The following is a 22830-nucleotide window of genomic DNA, read 5'->3' as shown; positions in this document are numbered from 1 at the left end:
CTTAAATCCCACTCTGTATAATTTTAAACAATACACAATGACAATAGTGCTGAGGTTACCAGCCACAGACTGGAGACTTCATGAGCTCGGACACTCCGAAAGAAAGGGCTCCCATGAAGTCATTCCTGGTGGTCCGGTCCCAGTCCCACACCTCCACCGACAGCCTGCGGTCCTTATCTGTAGGTTTCAGCTTGCTGTGCAACAAGGGGATGGCATCATGGTTATTACAGATCAAACACACACATATGCAGTATTTATACTGTGCTGGTTGAAAAACAGTGCACTGTAATAGAGAATGTTATTGTTATCATAATTTCATTAAGTAAGCAATCAAATAAAACTGGTGATAGAATTCTAGTAGCAGCAACACCACTACCAGCAGTGGTACGTGTTTCAATGGTTTTATATATTAGAAGCAGTACAACTTGTTTATGCTCTAGTTATTAAACAAGCACTGATGTTAAATTTAGATTACATTATATTCATTAAGCCATGTTAGAAAATAAACAAAAGTGTGCTGCAGGCTGTGGGTGCTAACAGCTGATCAACTCACAACTTAAAGGTCTCGTTCCATTTGGGGTTGAGGTTGGAGCGGATGGTTTTGGTCTTCTGCTTGGTCTCATTTTTGGGGTCTGGTATGAGCTTCAGCTTGACATACGGGTCAGACAGGCCGTTGGGGTCCATGGGGATCAGGTTTTTACCTTCGCCCACTGAGGAAAATAAAGAACAGAGAAAATTTGTCTTGAGAAACATAAATGTAGACAAATTGTAGCCTGCATTCTGCCTGATTCTGTGCAACACTTTAATTGGCATTTTCATCACATATCACAATACAAATATAAGATACTGATTAATTTATTAAATTATTATTTATGAATCATTATTAAATAAATCATTGGCCACTTAATCACTATATTGCATATACAAGTATTAAAATCAGATACGGAGGACTTTGTTTATCATGTGCACAACAATTACATATAGCAGTTGCTGGCAATGAAATGCTTGGGTCACAAATAAAAACAAAAATAAAATATATAAAATAAAACAAAACTAAAGTATAAAAATATACAAATAAATATAAATTTCAAACTAAAATAAAGTATGTTACTACTGAGTAGACTGAATTAATGAGTGATAAGGGTCTTTGATAATCCTGTTGGTGTAGAGGTCCTCCATGGATGGCAGCTCATTACTCGGGTCTGCACCAAATCTCAGCTGTTCATACATTAGCACTCTACACCCGCCTGTTTCTTTCATTAATATCTCTGCATTATTTCTTGAGCAATTCACATAAATGTCAAAAAATAAGTGCAAAAATACAGATGCCTTGATATTAAGCAACAGGAGAACATCAAACTGCAGGTGTTCAAACCCTCACAGCCTGCGGGGGTTGTTTATGGGTCAAAGCATCGGAGGAAGCTGTACAGGAAGTATTATGAGAACAGTGATTCAAAACTGCAGGGTGTGTCATGCTTAAGTAGTCTCTTCTTGTCCTCCTGTATTTAGCTGCTCAGTACACAACAACACGCAAGAGACATTAGCTCTCCATTAGTCTTGTGCATTGGAGCTGTGCCAGCAAACACACACATAAACTCACACTCACACACACACTCATACGCTCACACACACTCACACACCCCTGCCCATGCTCAGACACACACAGAGATACACTGTGTTTCTCCTCAGGGACGGGGCGAGTGTCTGCCTTGCTTGGCTAAAGCTCGACCCCTGGAGACCCCTGTAATCTCTCTCGCTCCATGTGGCCCTGTCAGTCTCTCTACAGTGGTGCCCTGAATGGTGAAGATGCTAAATGACCTCTGACCCAGAGAGGGAGGTGCAAACCCAGTATGTTAAGACTTCCTGAGTTAACTGCCAATAATAGTGTTGATAGGATAAAGAGGGATAGTTGAAAGACCCAATGAGGGATTAGTACCACTAAGTTAATTTAGGAGTTGTGGTAAAACTATACTAATACAGTATTCTTGTGTTTCCAATGATGTTCTGTAAAAGTTCTACAATTAGGGGAGGGGTAAATCATTCATCCATCAATCCTTCCACCCATTTATCGATCCATCATCCATCCATACATCCATGCATTCAACATCCATTTATCCATGCATCCGTCCATCCAAACATCCAACCATCCATCCTTCCATCCATCAATGCATCCATCCAGCTGATCCTTTAAGGGTATCAGAGGAGCTGACCCAATCTTAAATGATAATACTTTAATTGTATTAATACTTGTTTAATATTATTGTAATAACTTTTAAAGCTCAGCATGGTCTGACACCCAGTTTCATTAAGGAGATACAAAGCTCCAAACCATAAGGGTAACCTAAGTGTAACCAGGCTTTTGCCATCAGGGCTCCGAGGCTCTGAAATTCCTTGCCTGAAGAAATTTGACCCATCAGCACTTAACCTGTTTTAGAATCATTGTTGAAAATTGGATTAAACAGAGCAGCTTTTAATATATTTTATTTTATGTTATCTAGTTTTGTTTTGATTTGTATTATCCATGTTGTTTTGTTCCCATGTATTTTGTATAGCACGTTAAACCATTTTTTAGATAAGTGCTTATTATTATTAATATTCATTTCTTTATGACTGTTTTAAAAGGTTTTTAGGTTGGCCTCATTTTACTTTCAGTGCGGTTGCACCAGGAGAGTCAGACAACTGCCTGATGAGCCAAGATTAAAGAGCTTCCCATTGTTTCCCTTTATTTTCAGCTCCTGTGGTTCTGAGCAATGTTAGCGAGGTGTGAAGTTGGATGAGTGATGAAGGGAGTTGCACACACACACACTGAGAAAAGAAGGTAAAGAGACAGCACACAGGAGGAGAGAGACAGGCAGACAGTAACAGAAGTAGCTCGAAGTGTGGGAAGGTATTGAGCGATCCTAGGCCCTCAGCCCACCGCTCTCTCAGAAATCCTTTGGAAAAGTGTGAAGTCAGTCTACAGGCACCAAAGAACTTGCTTACTGTAAACTATATTTACACTTGACTCCACTCTAGTATGGATGCACTCTGCTGAAGACAAGGAAGGACTGAAACACAGATCTGTCTTTTGGTGATTACTTAGATGTTCAGATAAAATAAATTAAACCTTGCGGCCTCCTCTTCATTCCCTGCACTTTTAATTTCAAAAGAGGCCAAGTGAAATAGAAATTAATTTGATAAGTGAGCTTTTTGAGGGATGGAACATAATGTTTGTTGCAGATGTCTGGAGCAGGTGTTTGCCTTTTGTGGAGCAGACTTTTTAAAAGTAACCAACATGGGATAAATATTTATATTCATATTACAATAATTACTTTTAGTGTCAACTTTCAGTAGAAAGTATTAAGTCTGACTGTGTTCGATCTGGGTGGAATAAATCTAAGCAGACAGTCACCAAATTCCTTGTATGATAAGATAAGAACCCAAGTGATGTTTATTATAAAGCCCGTACAGGACAAGACACACTGTTCAATGGCTTTTGCTTATGCAAGTGAACATGGAATAATATCAGTGGTCATAAAATAAAACAACTTTTGAAAAATATTATTACATAATCCTTCTGTTAGATAATGATTCTATCCAGCAAAAGATTATACTTGTGTAATGAAAATGTAAACCCACGTTCTGGTTTGTACTTGGTTTGTAAACTTTGATAATAATATCATGTTATTGTTAAGAGACCTTTCAATTAAGTTATACAACTGCAAACTGTACTTCTCGTCATAACCAGTAGGGGGTATGCTAGACCGTCTAAGTACACAATGGCTGGCAAAGAGCCTTTCCATGCAGAGCACTTGGCATAATCCAAACAAGATGTGTGTGAAGCAGAAGTAGTAGTTAAGTACAACAAAGACAACAGTTAACAATTAAATGTGTCTGTGGTGGAGAAATGTCTTGGTTAAATGTCTAATATATTTTTAAACCTTGAACTTGAATAATGTTTTTATACTGTTTTGGATGAACAGTACGTTGTTCTGTGTGTAGTGGTGCAAACAGAGAATAACACTCAAGGGTGTGTGTTTGTGTGTGTGCATGTGTGTGTGTGTGTGCGTGCGTGTGTAGGGGGGCTTTGAATAGTTGCCTGGATACGAGTCATCACAACTATCCTTTCAGCAGCAGCAGCAAGTCAAACATGGTGCTGCTTCTCCAAAAAAACAACTTGTTGAACTTTGTTTTATCTGATTGTGCTCCAAGTAAAACTGACCAAGTCCCTGAAATAATAAGACCAGATAATTCAGTTAGTGTAGAAAATCTGAGCCAAGAGGAACATGCACCAATTACAGAGATGCGTTGTCCTAAGACCAACAAGCTTTGTGTGATCCAGTTTCTGAAGCAGCTGAGTTTAACTGAGCTTTCTGATTTCACCCTGTAACCCTGAGACCTAAGGTACAAACTCTTATATGAAGACTCACTCCAGTTTGTAGAGGAAACAGTCACATGTAAGATGCAGACATGGAAAAGTTCCTACATCTCTGCAGGGCACGTGGTGCTTGTGACATGACACGAAGTCCAGACCCAATTGTGCAATTTGCCTGTCACACATGAACAACATAGCAGGAGATTCTCCGTTTATAGTTCGTCTACAGCACAAAAATCTCAGGAGATTATCTAGGGTTCAGTGCATGTCTGAAAGCAGCTGTCTTTTCGCAGGTAGCAAAAAAAAAATAACCAACAACAAGTCATAAAACTGCACTTCTGTAAAGTTCTGTTTTTCAAAATGAAACAGAGTAAGGAGGCAAACGAAATGAGGCGATGAAAAGCAGAGGCATATGCTAAAATGAAATGAAGGGAGCCTGCAACATGCTGAGAGGAGGGAGCCGAAGGCAGGGCAGCGACGACAGACTGCGAATACCAATGATATGACTTCTGGGAGTCTGGTAGCAGAAACCACACAAGTTCTGCTGTTCTATGAGAGACACTAAAAGAAGGAGAAAGCCTGTGGATATTATGACGGAGACTAACTGGGTTCATACCAAGATGTGGAGGAAGTCACTGTGTTATTATTATTATGTGTTATTAGAAAGGCCAAACTTTCTGCTGGTTTCATTGTGTTTAATTGAAGACTTTTTAAGACCATAATGAAATAAAATCTAATACCTGATGTCAAGTATGATAAATAATAAGGAATATTAGTGTCCCAAAATTATTTACACACATAGCCGATAAGAGAACAACCCTCAAAATGTTATCTCACTACAGGTGTACCTTAACATATTTAGGACCTATTATATAATATTCTGATCTATGAAATACTTTTTAATCCTAGCAGTTAATAAGGGTTGATAGTTTCATGCCTCTAGTGTTTTTCATTTTTATGTTTTCTTTTAATTTACATTTACATTCATTACTTGTGAAAGTCAACAATATGTATCACATAATTATGAGTGCATTTTAGTCGTGGTTAGTGACTGTAGCAAATAAATGTCTAAATATGAACTAGAGTGTAAATAATTAAAAGTTACTTTGAAAATGTAGAACTTAGCAGTTTACAATTTTAATTCTTCGTGATCAGTGTTTCCTGTACTGGCCGAGAGAACTGGGTTAAGTGTGTGTGATGAAAACATCTGGTTGATTGTGTAGTGCTACTGTGAGCAAAGCCGCTTTCATTGCCTCAGTTGACATGATTTGTGAAAACCAGCGTACAGACACAGAGAGCCAGTCTTTAGCTGACACCAGGTGACCCTATACCTCAAAAATGAGGTCAGCCATGTTTGTTCTTCACCTCCCTGTGTAAACACCTTCTATAAACCTGAACCCACCAGTTTCACTCTCCACTCTCTCAGTGCAATATTTTTGTAAGCCCATTACTTAAATGTTGGCCAGCACGACTGTCTGCTGAGGTAGTATTACATCAGCTGAAAGGCAGATCAGTACTTTCAATATGAACTGTAATTGCATTGATATCTTATCTCTATTTATAATAAGTTTTTATAATATTGAAAATAATGAGAGTACTATTCAGATGTCACTGCTTTAGCTGTGGCCAACATCCTGCAGTGGAGAAGCACTGGCATCGCTGCCACCAAGTGCTGTCAGCTGCTCCATCTTAACCGATTAAATGGAAAGCTGTAATGGCAGGATCTTTATGTAAGAATTTCTCTTGGCGACAAACTGTTGGCTTCTCCGCACGGTGACTCAGGCGCTACATTGAAATGGAAATTACTGCGTGAAAAGGCTGGCGAGGGGAAGCAGTGGCTGAGAGACTGTGTCATTCAGATCACCGGGCAGTGATCACCAATTGGCAGCCCACAGGCAGCAGCCAAAACCCCAGACAGAGCCTGGATCTGACACCAACACTGTCTTCCAGCAAGTCCTCTTTACAGGCAGGATATTATCTTTGTTTGAATGACTTACAGTTTACATGACTTTGGAGATCAGCATGCAGCACAGAAAACAATGTCCTGAACAGGAATTTTAAATATATTCACTTGAGCACATACCATGGTTAAGGCCCAAGAGTCTCCTTAAATTCATAAACATATTAATGTTTTAATGTTTCATACAGTATTGAGAGGTAAAACCTGATAGCATCCACCAACAGTAATTATATAATAATTTGACATATATAGTCTTATAATGAAATTTAAGATTAAAATGACTAAAAAAAGGGAGAAGATTCAAGTATAAATACAGGAGTTGTTTAAACACCCTGTTAAAATCTATTATCTATACCATTTATCCTTTAAGGGTTGTGTAGGGGGTGGGACCAATCCTAGCTCACATAAGGTGAGAGGAAGGGTACATCCTGGACAAGTCACCAGCATCACAGGACCAACAAACAAACATTTCAATTTAGCGTCTCCAATTAACTTAAGCTGAATGTGTTTGGACAGTGGAAGGAAGCTGGGTTTCGTTCGATGATTTTGTGACAGTGGGTTTGTTGTATGATGGTATATTACAGCGAGTGTATCAGAATTAGAAAAATAAACGTTGAAGATATATTATTTGAATACATCCGACCATTTCACAAAGACAAAAGCTTTGATTACTGCAGACACATAAATATTCCATTACTATTTCACTTCTCACCCAGTGATCAGTTGCGATGTTAATACATCTTTCTGATTTTAGATTACTTGCATTTGTCGGGTTACATAGTAATAAGAGTTCATCAAAGGCCGCAGCAAAATAGACCCAGATCACTGCTGCAGCTCCATCAGCCAGAAAGTCACTACACCTCCAAAAGGTTAAACGTTAAAACTGGCTTCCCTGATCTGCCCACGTCTACAGTATATCTTATCCAAGCACAAACCCGATCTACACACCTACACTGCACCTACACGTAAAAACACACAGCAGCGTTAATGTAACAGATATCATTTGGACAAGGACGCAACAGGAGGACAAAAACTCAAAAGAAAAGGTTAAAGCAGAAATAATAGGAGAGGAGGGAAGTGAGAGCAGAGGGCTTGTTAAACAAGGCTTTTCTGCAGAACTGGGTGAGTCAACAAGGGAGCGAAACAGAAATGTAATTATTACCACTGTCTCTCACTCACACTCCCAAATGACCTACAGGCAGCTAGGGTGCAAACATATGGCCAAGAACATGGAGAGAAGCCCCTCTCCTCCTAAGCAGCCATTTGTACTCAAAGAAGTCAATGAACAATGGTGCTGCTGAGACAAACAGGAGGGAGGCTTCCTCAGTACCAACAGACACACAGAGGGGAGCTGTGTGTGAGCAGGAGTAAGAGGCGGAGGACAAGGATAGTGGGCTACGGCCGTTCCTCACCAGTGACACAGGACTTGTTTGTTTCGCTTTCAGCAAACACACATTCTCACAAGTCCTGCTTCTGGAAAGTGCACAAATCTCCCTCAGTGTTTCTGAGTAACTGCTTTCATTTTACCATTGCAGCAGCGTGTGTTGCCAGAAAGTCTGCTCGCCTCTCCTTATTGGTCTGACTGGAATTTGTATGTGGGGTCACTTTGTTATTGACCCTGGGCCAAATGGTCAATCGCCAAACAGATTGGGAGTCACTCTTCACTCAAAGCTGAGCAGCCTATGTGTGCATTATGGGATAGTTTTCCAATCACATAATCAAGCTTTTTCTCTTGAATTAGACAACACTTTGCATAATCTGGACATTCAAGTTAATTATATGTCGTGTGTTTCGATTTTGTTCAACTTTCACTCTGTGCTCACACTCAAGTGTCCACCGCTTGTGCTCAGATTTGCTCGTGCTCAAACTGGGTGCCTGCACTCAGATGTTTCACTGCTTGCACTCAGATTCTCTACACTCGAGTTTCAGCTCTTCTCCTCTTGCTCACGCTGCTTCTGTGGGTGTGTGAAACTTCTGCTCTTGGACTTTTACTTGTGCATATTTTTTTTAAGGTGGGGTGACAAATCTGTCAAAATAATTCTTAATAATATGTGTTGCATTTTAAATTTGTAGTGGCTTTGGTTGTAGACTGGTCTGGCTTACAAGGCTCCTGGTCTGAAATCATTTAAAATAATTATCATTAAATGTTCTGCAGATGTGAGAGAGTGTTGAGGGACTAAGGAGAATTATTGAATACTTAATATAACTGAGCTACTGTTTTGGAAAGCAAAAGCTGTTTGTGCTGTGGTTTAGATAAATAAAAAATGCAGGTTCGGGTCCTAACTCAAGGGATGATGCTTTTTGGAATAAGATCCGCTCTCCTCACTTCAAAATGTTTTGTTTGAGAGACTAAAAACAATATCCTGACAGGACTCCAAATAAAGCAAGTATTGGGAAGTCAAGATGATTATTTTTTTATTACTTCAGACTCTGTGTTTTCTCCAGTGAGAACTAGATATTTGTGTCAACACATCTTCCTTTGTTTCAAAGAACAATGATCAGTCTTGACCAAGTTAAATGAAAGTGATGATAAATTAGACATTACATTTTTACAATAGGAAAAGTAATCAGATTACTCACTTATTTTTCAGTCACAGCCATTAATTACATTACTGTTTAACATGTGAAAAGTAAGACATTTTGGTTTTGAGCATTCATCACTTTACATAAAGCTTAGCCCTGGTGCATACATACTATTTATATTTATATAATGCATGTATAATTATACAGTAAAGCACACACACACACACACATACACAAATTGATGGATCACACTTGTGTCTGTGCACTGATCCATGTGAAAATGATGTAGTTTCCTCATGACAGCCGTCTACTGCACCTTCTAGCTAAACTCTTCACCATGTAACACAATTCTGTTTGGCAGGCTGTCTGCAAGGCATCTACAGCAGCAAATGTAATCTGTGATACAATCTGGCCTGAGTGGGCTGGTACAGCAGCTCTATACGCACACACACCTACAAACATGGACACACACACATACACACACACAAGAAGACACATGCAATTGATGACATGCATGCTGTGTCCACATCAGGAACAGGCTGCTGTGTAATCTTCACTCCAAACACAACTGCAGGTGATAATGGTAGTTTCTGTGGTGCTCACAAAAATACACCCACATTCACATGGACTTGTGCACATACAACTGTGAAATATGCATGTGTTTTTCACACATACTGTTCCTGCACATCGTTGTCATGAGTTGACAGCAGTCTTAAGTGGATGCAGCCAAGCATTGTGTGAAGACGGTCAATGGTTTATAGAGGCAGCTGAAATTCAGCTCCCTTCACACAGGGAGAACTATTGACAAAAGACATTGACTGCATCAGTTGGACGTGTAGTCAGGCAGATGAGCACCCTGTGAGAGATGAATGCACCAGGAGCTTTCACCAGATAGAGAGCGAGGGAAATGCAAAGTCACAACTCTTGATAAATATTTGTGCCTTATTTGACCAGTTCAATTTGTCCTGAAGTGATCTGAACTCTGTTTAAACTGCTGTCTCTATTAAGGTATTTCCAATTGACTAAAATAACATTCTATATGCTAACTTCTGATAAACTATGTAGAAGACCTAAAACGATTTACAGCAACCAAAAATATCATGTTTCTTTAGTGAAATTAAGTAGCATGTGTGAGTGTATTTTTGTGATGAAAACATTATTGAACCAGCAGTTGTGTAACCAGAAGTACCAATATCTTCCACCATATGACTTGATTTTTTAAATAGAGGTTACCCCAAGAATAAATAACAGTAACAATCAGCTTGAATGCTCACAAAGACGCACTTAGTCCAGACCAAGGTAAATCTCTTTGTTACATTGGAGATGTTTGGATACAATGAAGAGGACACTGACTTGCTGATTAGGTCATAAGCCATAATCTTCATTGATTCGTCACGCTTCTCTTTTGGAAGAGGACAACCAGCTTGAGCCTCGGCTACCAGTGTAGAACACAACATGAATAATCAATTACAAGTGTTGTTGACCCTGTTGCCTTTGCTAACAGCTGTTGTGCAGAATTATCATTGTTCAATTCTGAATTAACAATGATATAACTGCTTACATGCACAGAAAACAAGCTATTTTTCCAGCAAATGTTCACATGACATACATTTTCAGATACGCCAAAATTCTTGTCTTAGCAAACACAGTTGTATGGATGTAGCCTGAAACTGTAGAAGGTTCGGACCAAACATGCTAGGTGTGAAAGCCCCCTAATACAAAAACACTTGACACAAGACTTTAGTGTACAGATAATTCATCAATGACAAAAACATGGAAGTAGTCACTTTGTTCATTACTCAAATAAAAGTTTCATAACTTCTGTGTTTAGTCACATTGAGAAAAGATGCTTCCCCACTTTCCTGACCACACTCACTCTGCTCCTCTGTAGTCAATCATTTGATGAGCGAGTAAGCCACTCAAGTTCAGTGCCAGGGTGTTAAGATGCACTGACCCTCTGTTATCCAGCTAATTGAATGATTATGTGCGCCTGCTCTGCTCGCTGCCGTCACTATTGTTCCAGCAGATCATCATTACTGCCAGGGGATTTACAGCATGCCTCCAAATACAAGGTAAAAGGGGATCTTACACTGAAACCCACTGCTGTACCGTGTTTCAAACCAATAAGGATGAAGCTTGAGAAAGGCCACAGAATTAGTAATAAGCACTACTTAGCTGTTAAATTGTGTCCTACATCTATAGCTATATTTCTGCATGATAACTGCTTTCATTACACTACAAGCTACAGCAACATTTTACTATTTGTCCGGTGATGTACTGCCTGCAGCAGCCATGTTGAATGACCACAGCTCTTTGAAGTCTCAGCTTTATGTTTAAGACTTTTCACTCACAGAAGAATCAGGGACTTATGCATGAAATGATCTCAGTTTAACCACAGATGCTGGTCTGCCTTTATTTCACCGTGGGAGGATTATTCTAACCCAGGCTGTGAAGTCAACAATAATGATGATTTGCAATGGATGAAACTACACTTAAATCTGCTTCTGATTGTATGTATTGCCAAGGTATGCAAATGGTGAATAAGCATAAAAGATGAGTAAACTAAACACACAGAACTGAAAAGCACAATTTGGGAGGAGCCCACAGTGGCACATATTTGACACTGAACTGACATTTCACATGCTAACAATTTAGGTTGTAAAGAGACTTTTCACACAGACATGAATCTTTATCCATGACATACACTTCAATGTGTTTTTTGGGCTGGGGATGACCGTGGTCTTGGCTGTCAGGAAACTACATTTCTTTTAATTTCAAGAAGAGGTACTTCAACCAAAACTTTGCATTTACATTTTATTGCATATGAGAGGGAGATTACTCTTTTTTTGATGGTTCACCAAATGAAAGAGGATTTTTATCTGATCTGAATAGTCTCTGGAGAATTACATTACCATGAAGTAAATGCAGATCAATAGTATCTCATTACATCTTATTCAGAGCTCAGTAGGCAAAGACCAGATGTTTCTCACTAATTAAAGCAGATAGATTATCATGTGAATTGATCACGTACAATATCCCTCTAATGAATAATGGTAGGATAGACGCTTGTAGAGTCACGACCCTGATCACCAGCAGAACACTCAGGACCTGGTTTCATGTTATTCTGATGAGAAATAAATTCCAACACCCAGATTTCAATCTGCTTTGGAGAGACAGTTTGGTTTTATCAAAAAATCCAGCAAACACAGAGCAAGTCGTGACTGTTTAAAAAGAGTAACAACACGAGGCCCACGCAGCAGAACCACACACCTCTGCAGGAATACATATTTGGACCAGGATTGCCTTCCAAGTGTGTCTAACTGTGAATTGTTTCTAACAAAGCGTTTAGCAGGAGAGGCTCTATTGATTCGTGCAGGAAAAGGAACTAAAGCTTCTGATGCATACTGACAACCACAAGGCCAGCCGTGCAGTTAGCAGCAGGGTTTGCTGCATCACAAGTGGGCCCAGTTCAGGCAGTTTAATCCAGGTTAATGGCAGCAGGGGATAGAAGAGTAAAACTGGTATAAACTCATAATCGAAACAGAACAATATTATAATATTACATAATATAGTATAATAATCTATCTCCAATCTCACACACACACACACACACACACACACACACACACACACACACACACACACACTCACACACTTATTGACTTCCATTGATTCATTCGGTCCAACCAAAACCTTATCTCTAACCTTAGCCTGACCACAATTTATATCTCACCCTGAAACTTAACCAGGACCTACAGAGGTAACAAAAGTGAGAATGCTTGCACACATAGACACGCATATCTCTGTGACTTCAAAGGACATTCAATTGATTTATTGACTTACATTGATTTCCTGGAGACTAGTTACTGCTTGCTAAATCCTAATCCAAAACTAAACTTAATCTAACCTAACCTTAACCCTACCCTTACTTTAACTCCTTAAAGACAAGTCCCCATAATATGACAAAGTAAACAATTTGAGGTCCCCACAACATGGGTAATACCTGGACAAAACACACACACACACACACACACACACACACACACACATGCACAAGTCTTCACTGAAACCAAAGCCAGTTGACCACACTGTGTATCTTTAACCCAGTTCACTTCAGTGTGTGCTGATAGAAAAGGGTGAGGCCTACCTGTGACCTGCAGCTTGTCCATGCTGACCTCGCACTTGAGGTAAACACGCCCCCTCCTTTCGGTGTGATCGGTTCCACACATGCTGGGCACATTCATAACACACTGATTATGGACGTTCATGTCACAGGCTGGAGGGAGATAAGAAGAAATCAAGAAGAGGACTTTGGTTTAATTGAATTCCATCATCTGACTAAACACACTGATGCTTTCATAGTTCCTCATGAACACACCTCAACTGATTTATTGACTGATGTTTAATGGCCACTTTTTTTTTTGCATATGGTTGATAAACACCACCATGAGGTTATGCTTTTATCTGTGTTTGGTTTTCTCTCTGTTAGTTCACAGCATTACGCAAAAACTACTGGACGGATTACCATAACACCTGGTGGAAGGATGTGGTATAGGTCAGGGAAGAATGCATTAAATTTTGGTGCCGTGCTCACCAATCTTATAATTGATGGATCCAAAAAAAACAAACAATAAGGCTAATTTAGGGGACTGATATTGCAACTTTTTTTTGGTGTGGTTCTGGATTAGGGGGTGGATAGCTAGGGCGTTAACCTTGGCGGATAGGTTTGCGCTCTCCAAACAGCCTTCCTGTTTAAAAAAGCTTTAATTCTAACAATATGTCTTTTATTGATTAAATATCATCTCATGTTCTAACACAGTAAGCTGCTTTAAAAAGCCTCTAGACTTACTGTACCTATTTAAGAACATATTTCAATTTCATTTTGTGTATCATATGTTTTTGTCACAATATTTAAGGCTTGTTATTTTACTGAAAGCTGGATGAGAGAAGGGATAACAAGGTTATGACCCGGATACAGCTCTGTGATATGATGCATACATGGCATGTGTGTCTGCCAGATGAGTCGCCCTGTCATTCACTAGGGACAGTTTCCAGTGGTTACGTCATGACACCACCAGGTGATGAAAAATAATGAAAAGTGGATACGCTGCTACCTCACGACTCCATGTCAACAAATACTTTTTTGTGCCTCACTGTGACAAGTCAATACTGCTGTGCAATCCGACTGCGCCGTGATTAGAGGTGCAATTGATCTGCCAAAATAATTTCCCTGCTCCACATCTCTGTTTATGTACACCCCGGAGTAATCATTAGGCATAACTGGTGGTCTGTAGTAGGTGGTGGATAATGCATTAAGGAGCTCATTAAGGCATTCGGAATTTAATTCACAAACAAAGATTAAAGCCAAGAGGAGTGATGGAGGGATATTAATGAAGTCGCTGTAAGGCTTTGATCGCACCCTACTCGAGCTGTGGCAAATATAGCTGACTGAAAATAAGCAATGTGAGATTTTAATGAGTGAAAGTCAAGGACGGGGGAAACTCCACATATCTGTGGTTTACAGAGAAAAGCAGGACAATGACCTGTAGTCAGTGTAGAATTCATTTTCCTCTTTTACTATTTGAGCATCAACCTGTGAATCACAATCTAAACAGTCATTTATACTACTGATAAAGCAAAACAGCTGAGACTGAATGTCAAATATTATCTGACAAATATTATCTGACAAATATTATCTGACAAATATCATCTTTAGACATAAATCAATCTTAGAGCCCATTGACCAATCGTCTGATGACGAATAGGCCTCTAGGGGGCAACGGCCGATATTTGGGGCGTCCGATGTAGACAGTGGATATCTTTCTGACACGAGTCAAACATTTCTCCAAACAGTGATACTTTAGTAGGTGTCTTGTATCCAGACGACATTTTGGCTCTTCTCTATTAACAGCTATCTACATATTCGCATGCAGCCGGTCAGTAAATGCACTATTTAATTTCAAATGAGGCTTGTTTTTTTACAAACTAGGGAAAATGTTACAGATGAAATTTGATTACTCACTGTCACATTTCATGCCCTGGTGGATGAGGCCATAGAGCAGAGAGCCACAGTGGTCACAGAAGGTGGGGCTCCCATAGGTGTGGATCTTAAACTTGTGTTTCGTTCTGGGATCCTGGAGAAAAAAAAAGAGAAAAAGGAAAAGAGGGATGAAAAAATGTGAAGGAATGGGAAAAACCAATAACCACTGTCAGATAAAGCTGTGAGAACAAATTTACTCAATGGTAATTAAAAACCCAGGTTCATTACAGTGTATTGATTCAGAATAGGAAAGTGCACTACAACAAGAGTTCAAATGATAAAAATCCCCTTTGAGCCTCTGTCTGTGGCTTAATAATGAAGAAATGTGGTTTAAAAAAGAAGCTATGACTTCAGGCATTTTTATGAGCCCTCTGCTCTGCAGAGCTTGTTTTTGTCTTTGTCCTGGCACCTTATAATGTTCTCTTATACTTTTTATGTTGTTTTATGTTGACTGTCCTCTAGACTTGCACTGCTTAACTGTTCATTGTAGCACTAATGACTGCAGAGGAAACAATATATGACTCCAGGCAAGGCCGATAATAAAGTTGTCTTGAATCTTGAAAAGGAAGAAAATTGTGTGTCTTTCAGTAGAGATGCTGACAAAACACAAAGTAATGTGACCTCAGTAAGTGGAAACTTTTGGATGTTACAAGGTTTTTGTCATAAATCCACAATTTCAAATGATCTATCCTCGAAACCTGGCCTCTGTCAATCAGGTGGCATCCTTTAAATCTCTCACTCACATGTTTCTGAAGGACAAATGAAAGTTGAAATCATCCGACTTCATCAGAGAGAACAACGTGTCGACATAATCAACGTCACTCAGGAAACAATTGAAAACCCATCGAGTGCAATCACTTCAGGCTGGGTTAAGGCTCATGGTTTAATTCATACTCAGTGATATTTTTTGTATCACTTGAAGGAGCAATGAATCAATCTCTACCAGGCTTTTTTATTAAAGGTCCAGTGTGTTAGATTTAGGTGAAGAGAACTATTGGCAGAAATTTAATGTAGAATAATCCTCATGATGTTTTCACTAGTTTGTTTCATCTAAATTATATGAATTGTAGTTTTCTTTACCCAAGAAAAGGTCCTTTATATTTAAATACTTTATATTTACATTGAGGAGGTCCTCTCTACGGAGGCTGCCATGTTTTTTACATTAGTCCAGACTGGACAAACTAAACACCTTTTGAGTTTTTATGACAAGTGAAGCTACCACAGGTTCTTTTTCATGTTTGGAAGGAGAGGGTGAGGTGAGGGGTCTTCAGCTGCAACATGCAATTTCAACACTAGATATCACAAAATTCTACACACTGAACCTTTAAGTATTTGTTTTTTGGGTTGTCTCTCCATCCTGCTCGACCATGTGGGCATTTTGTAACATAATATTTTTAAAGCCATATTTATTTAAAACATTGAGGAATTATTGCACACTTAAAGACATGAGAGTCATGTGGAATCAACAAGTTACTATTCTATTATTCAAAAAAAAGACACTCCATGTCAGAAACTGCATTATACAAAAAATGTAAGACCTGCCTCATGTATCATTCTTCTTATAGCTGTACAGTACATGAGTGTGAATAGTCATTAAATCTATTAAAGATTTCCATTCATCATTAGCCTATTATCCTAGTTCATTGCTTCAGGCTCTGTATATTAATATTATACTAGTTTGAGTATTAAAATCATCAGTTTAATGGAGAGTATAACAATACTTAGTTGCACTGAGTTTGTATATGACTGCACAGAAAATTAGCTTTTGGTTGCAACATCGCATCTCTGTAAAGACAATGATATGAAAGCTGAATGAGGTGACTATTTTCCTACATACAAGACAAAGTGCAGGACCATATTTGACACAGTTATTCTATGTTCCTATCTCATCATTTTAAACATTAGCACATTTGGCACATACTTGATGATATACACAGTATTAAACATTATCATGTGGCCTTGTAAGAAAGCACCAATAAAACAAGCCGTCTATTGTGCTTCATTTACATTTCTCTTTCCTAAACACAGACCTAGTATTTGCATGGTTGGATTCCTTCCCCCCTTCCAAGTAAATGCAGCACCCATCTTTTTATCACCCAAGTCACCACTCACTGAAGCAGCATCCATTAAACATTTGGATACTCAAATAAGGTAATACTCAGCATGAAGGGTAATCTTTATTTACAGTCTGAGCAGACAGAGATGGAGGGCACAGCAGATTTACGACTGGTCCAGGGGACCAGGAGTGTGACTCTAAATGGAAATAACACACTGTTCCACCTCTAGAATCCTCCTGTTCTGCATTTAAACAGACAATTCCATTCAGCACCAGAATGATGATGTAACATTCATGAGCTGAGTCCATTTCATCCCACGCTTTTACAGATGAATAAAATACGATATTGAACTGAACAAATGGCTCTTGTGCCAGCTTTACTTTAAGTAAATATGTGGAAGTGTTGAGTAAAGCCTGATGGTATTTTTTTGGAACGAATGGCGGAACCATTTGCCCCCTTGGTTCCTTTTGTGTAAAGAGTTGTAAATGGAAAACAGTGCAGACATACAGCATGGTGCACAGCACGCATGATGTTTGGATTTTATTTGAATGTAAGTGGTGTAGTAATGATAAATTAAAATGCCACTGCAGCACTTACATTTTATTACAATGCAAGGTACCTGTCACAGCCATTCATTAATTTTGTTCACTATAACTGCGGCTTGAGGAGAATATACACCGCTGGAGGGAAAAGTGGAGGGCTGCCACTTTTCCAAGAACCTGTTCAAAGTGCTTTCCTGTTCTCAAATTGTGCTGTACTGTAAATCCCTCACAGATTTAGAATCATCCCTTTCAGTGAATATGCAATGTGAACATTGTCCAGACTAGTGCGTTCTTTCTTCTCCTTTTTTTCCCTGCATCTAGTTGAAAGAACATCTGTCTCTGTGTATTTCCTGGAAACATGAAAGAGAGTAAAATAGCTTTTTTTTTCTTTTTCCAGTATCTTGAGAAAGTCTCAGATGTGAAATGGATGAAAAGAGCTCAACTGACCCAGTAGATATAAATCATCAATAAAGGGGAGCGGTGTGTCTTATATCTCGGTGACAGCTGACAATATCTCACCATGCGGCGCCACAGTGATCAATCCTGCTGTTTGCCATTTCACTCTGATTGACACCAGCCCCAGGACTAATGCAACAGAGGCTCCTGGGATCTTGCTTCCAATCTGTACATCAGCCTGCAGAGACCAATAGCACCTTTTCAGCACAAAGAGAAATACTGCCTTTGTCTGTCTTTCAGCTGTCCGATCCCTTATGTGATAAATCCGCTCTCATCTCAAACTGAAGACATGTTGGGATTCAGCTGCTGTAGATAACTTCAAATACAGCACGGCCCAAAAGTCTGAGACCACTTTCCCATTCCCACTTGAATGAGATGCAATCTTAAGAGGCATCCAAACAAACATTAGATACATTCTTTTATGTCTCGGCTTAAAACATACTTTTTTCTGCATATTTGTTGGACTGTTAATTTGTTGCACTATTATTTGTTTTCTGTCGTGTATCACTTTGTATTTTTACCATTTGTTTTCTCGTTGTACGGCACTTTGTAACTTGTGTGGAAAAGTGGAATATAAATACAAATACAAATAATATAAATACAGTCATTATTATTAGAATTTGTATCATTGTCAATGCACAGCTACAGCAACCACCAACAGTTAGAATGCAGAGAATCATGGCTGTTAATGTTAAAGGGATAGTTCACCGAAAAAAACGGAAATTCACTCATTATCTACTCACCACTATGCCGACGGAGGGGTGGGTGAAGTGTTTGAGTCCACAAAACACTTTAGGAGTTTCAGGGTTAGGGTTAGTCTTAAAACAACTGTTTACCCCCTTTGTGGACTGAAACACCTCACCCACCCCTCCATCGGCATAGTGGTGAGAATTTTCCTTTGACACATAACTTAAGGGGATAGTTCACTGACAGTCAGCTTTGAAAGAAGATCTGTCATATCCCTCTATCAGATGTGTCACATGCATTTTAATACAATAGACAAATAGTTTGAATACATTGAGTTAATTTAATGTTTTCATGAAAAGATAAGGCAAATTACATACATCTATACATCCAATTAAAAGCCCTGACCACACCATGTACAGGCCAGCAGTCAGTGTGTTATTTAAGGACAGACAAGAAAACGAGAGAGGTAGACAGACAGTGGAGAAAGAGAGAGAGGAAGCGCCAGCTGCACTTACTCATGTCCACCCACACACAGCTGAACCTGTAGGATTATCATCTTGTTATCCCCCCTCCCCTCCCGCTTTGTTCCCTCCATCTACAGCATGAATGAGTGATGCAACTAAGACCCACATTTAGCCACAGATGAATCATGTATTTTTATCAACCGTCACATCAGCTTTTGATGGCAGAAACATGGCTTAAATGTTCCACGATAATGGAAAATACTCACAGTAAAGAAGAACAGGCTGACAACAGGGCAACCTAGTGATCGGGTGGGTATCGGTAAAATACATTTGTGCCTGACTGAAGCCAAGAGGGGGTCAACTTCGTATTGTATGCTGTGTCTACAACCATTTACATAGTTGATGTACTGATTCATTTTTTATTATCTAAATATAAAATGTCACAAAGAACAAAAATCGTTCTATATTTCCAGAGCTTCAAATCATGTCTCCAAATGTTTATTTTTTCTGACCAACAGTCAAATAAGACTAAGAGTCTGCAGCAGCAGAAATGCTTTGAGCTAACATGTTGAGCTGTGTGTTCAGTTGGTGTTGGAATAATTAGAAAAAGTCATGTGAACGCCACCTCGAAGGCTGAACTTGGACAGTCTGTGAAAGATTTGGTACACAAGTTGCCAAGTTGCTGACATCATCACTTTTAAACCAACAAACATCATTTGACTGAACTTGTCAAATGTTACACTTGTAAACTGTCTGTCCATTTCTCACAAGCACCTAACACCAGACTTTTTTAAACCAATAGAAAAGTTTTTATTATTAACTTGCATACGTTTTATATTATCTATATGCATATCATTTCTGATACCTTATCTTTGTTCTTAGATTGCTCGCATACAAATATTAGAATGAAGTGTCAATGTGTTGTTTAAACGCTCTAAATAAAACATATTTTGTTACAGCATCCATGTTTTTTTGGCATTCCCACTTCAAAGCAAATGAGCACACAGATGTCATAACGACTTCACAATTCTTGAAATGGGACCTTCTGAGTATGTAAATGTAGGTTCACCATCTTAGTTTAGCATATTAGCATGTAAACCATTGTTAATTACCACTTAACACCAAGAATAGCTTAGCCGGCCATAAACTTAAACACTGGACTATATTTACAGATTTAATGTAAAAACACAGTTGTCAAAACATTTCATTCAAAACTACAAATGTGAACCTCATTGGATCCAAGGAGTTCATTTCCCACACGGAATATATGGGCATCATAACGGTAAAAAGATTCTACCTCTGGGGAACATGAATATCTGCATCAAATCTCATGGCAATTCCTCTAATAATTGTTGGGATATTTTCGTCTGGACTTGAGTGTTTGACCAACTAATAGACTGAATGCCAATCCTGGAGCCGATCAAATTAATTCACAAAACTGAGACTTGATGAATTGCTTCATTTAGTAATTAATCAACAATCATTACAGTCATAAAGATTTCCTGAGGTGCCAGGTGTAAACTGTTTGCCTCTGACTGATTTGCAATTTGCTTTTTAAAGATTCACCAGAGCGAGTTGTTGTGTGCAGAAAATGAAGCCTGTACATGAGAGTAACTGACTCCTCATCACTGGGAACACAAGGTTGTCCATTAACACGTCCTTTTTAGCGAGCAGTGGGATGGGAGGGTTTACCCCTGTGGCTTCTATCCTCTATTACAGCCTAATTAGGTCTTAATGGGACATTCAAGACAGACTGGGTGGCGCTTCCCTGACAGAGCAGCAGGGGAAGCAGAGTGTAATGCCGAAAGCAACGATGAACTCAATCACCGGGCTCAACACAGGGAGGCTGTAATGGCAAAACAAAGCTAGGGGGTGTTACATGTTGACTGGATGATGTAGCACGGAGGTTGCCCTTTGGCTACTGGAAACAAGGAGCCAATGGGATTGTCCAGATGTCACATGCACTGACATGATGAGTAGTTTTGCATCAATAGAGGAGAATCTTTAATTTTTAGAGTAAAGTTTATTCCCAGTGCAAATAAAGGATGGTGACAGCTGGATTGAGAGTCAAGACAGATCTCTCTGAGCACTTCTAACTGACATGAAGCTAAAACTAATGCTTTTATGACACAAGAAAAAAATGCATTTCCATGACAGGTAAACACAGATTCCCACTTTGTATAAATTAATGACGAAAGGAAGGAAAAGTAAATCAAAGAAATGTTTCTATAGTTCAAGGCAGCAGAGAGAGAATCCTTCACTTCTGACAAAGCAACACCTCAAACACTTGTTTGACAATTTTCACTCTAAAATGTTATCATCTCTATATCATTCACCTTCTCTGTTAAAATGAGGAAATGCTCATATTTGACTGGCACATACAGTAGAAAATGTTTGTGTTAAACTCAACAAACAAAGACCAAATTTCACACACAATGATTAAACGATATTTGCCGTTATTCTTCTTGATTGTTAAAATGTTTTTTGATATCTTCCAGTAGATGTGGGGCAGGTGGCTGATCAAAGGACTGGAGGTTACCAAGAGATAGTGACGAAAACAGAAGCGCAGGGGGGTCAGCACAGTCGCGTTTACTAATTAGCCAGACTCGTCAACCCAGCTTAATTAGCATGGAGGACACCAACCAGCAGCTATTGATGAACAGCTTGGCAGTGTGACTCTGAGCGGGGTCTCCCTGCCGGAGGGGAGGGGACTGGCAGCGGCGGATCATGTTCAAAGCTCATTTTATACAGAGATACCCACTAAACTGCTGTTAAGAGCCAAACAAGTCAGTATGTTGCAGCCCCAGTGTGTGATTTTAAATAGCATGTCGGAATCTGAGATGTGCAACACAGCCCCCCGTCAACTCCCACCTTTACACAACACTCACATAGAGATAATCAATGATATTTTCACCTTGTTTAACTAATGAATACGCACATCTCTACTGATCTGAATAAATGATTTCAGAAATCTCCTTCTGCCTGTGGCTCATATATCCCAAGAACTTTGCATTTTCTCCACTTAACAATTGGCTATTGTGCATTGTTCTGGTTAAGGAAGTTCAGTGTTGAATATGGACATGTTCAATATAATAAACTTTTAATAAATGGGCGACCTGCGCTCTGTAGCAGCAGCAGGTGAGACTCATAAACGTAAGAGACATTGGCAATCACAGCAACAACGGCCACGTTTACAACAACGGCAACGACAACTGATTCTCCAGTTTTGGATTCTGCATACTGAGTCCAGCCCCATTGAACTTTGAATAAACAGGGTGGTGCAGCTTCAGGGTTCTGTGGCCTGAGTCCTACAGCCGGTCTTTACTCACTGCAGGTTACCTTGACAGTTTCAGACAGAAAGGTGTAACCAACATCACCACAGGCCAAGCAAACAGGATGGTTGGGCACTGCAAGTAAATGTAAATGCTACAACTTTTATACCACAGGATTAAGTTTAAAAATAAAATAAAAATTTGCAACCACACCCTTGCTGTTAAGTACTGAACAGATGGCTCAGTGCAGCAAATAGTTTATCTTGATCTGACTTGAAAGAAAAGTCCTGTGTGCCAGACTAGTACTGTTGCATCTGGTCTGCCTGTACCAGAAAAAAGTTTAAGTGGGAGGGTGCTTGTTTAAACACAGCTGAATGAGAGAAGCAGACGTGTAGTTTCAGTGTGTACACAGTGTGTATTTGCATGTTTGTTTGAGTGATAACTCTCGACCGTAGGTGTGAATGGTTGTTTGTTT

The 22830-nt window shown here is 39.3% G+C and overlaps 1 protein-coding gene across 2 annotated transcripts in view; it reads right to left on the bottom strand.

Annotated features, from left to right (window-relative positions):
- prkcaa (protein kinase C, alpha, a) overlaps nucleotides 1–22830 on the bottom strand; it is a 131213-nt gene that overhangs the window by 43498 nt on the left and 64885 nt on the right. For both annotated transcript variants that reach the window (XM_020084251.2, XM_020084253.2), the window contains exons 4-7: nucleotides 14860–14971; nucleotides 12985–13113; nucleotides 554–710; nucleotides 60–194 (exon numbers count right to left, since the gene is read on the bottom strand). In XM_020084251.2, the coding sequence (XP_019939810.2) occupies nucleotides 60–194; nucleotides 554–710; nucleotides 12985–13113; nucleotides 14860–14971 (533 nt within the window). The remainder of the gene's footprint in view (nucleotides 1–59; nucleotides 195–553; nucleotides 711–12984; nucleotides 13114–14859; nucleotides 14972–22830) is intronic.

The sequence above is a fragment of the Paralichthys olivaceus genome, chromosome 8 (assembly GCF_024713975.1).
Source record: "Paralichthys olivaceus isolate ysfri-2021 chromosome 8, ASM2471397v2, whole genome shotgun sequence".
In the NCBI taxonomy this organism is placed as follows: Eukaryota; Metazoa; Chordata; class Actinopteri; order Pleuronectiformes; family Paralichthyidae; genus Paralichthys; species Paralichthys olivaceus.
The sequence above is the reverse complement of the archived record's forward strand: the minus strand, read 5'-3'. Positions and strand labels throughout refer to the sequence as shown.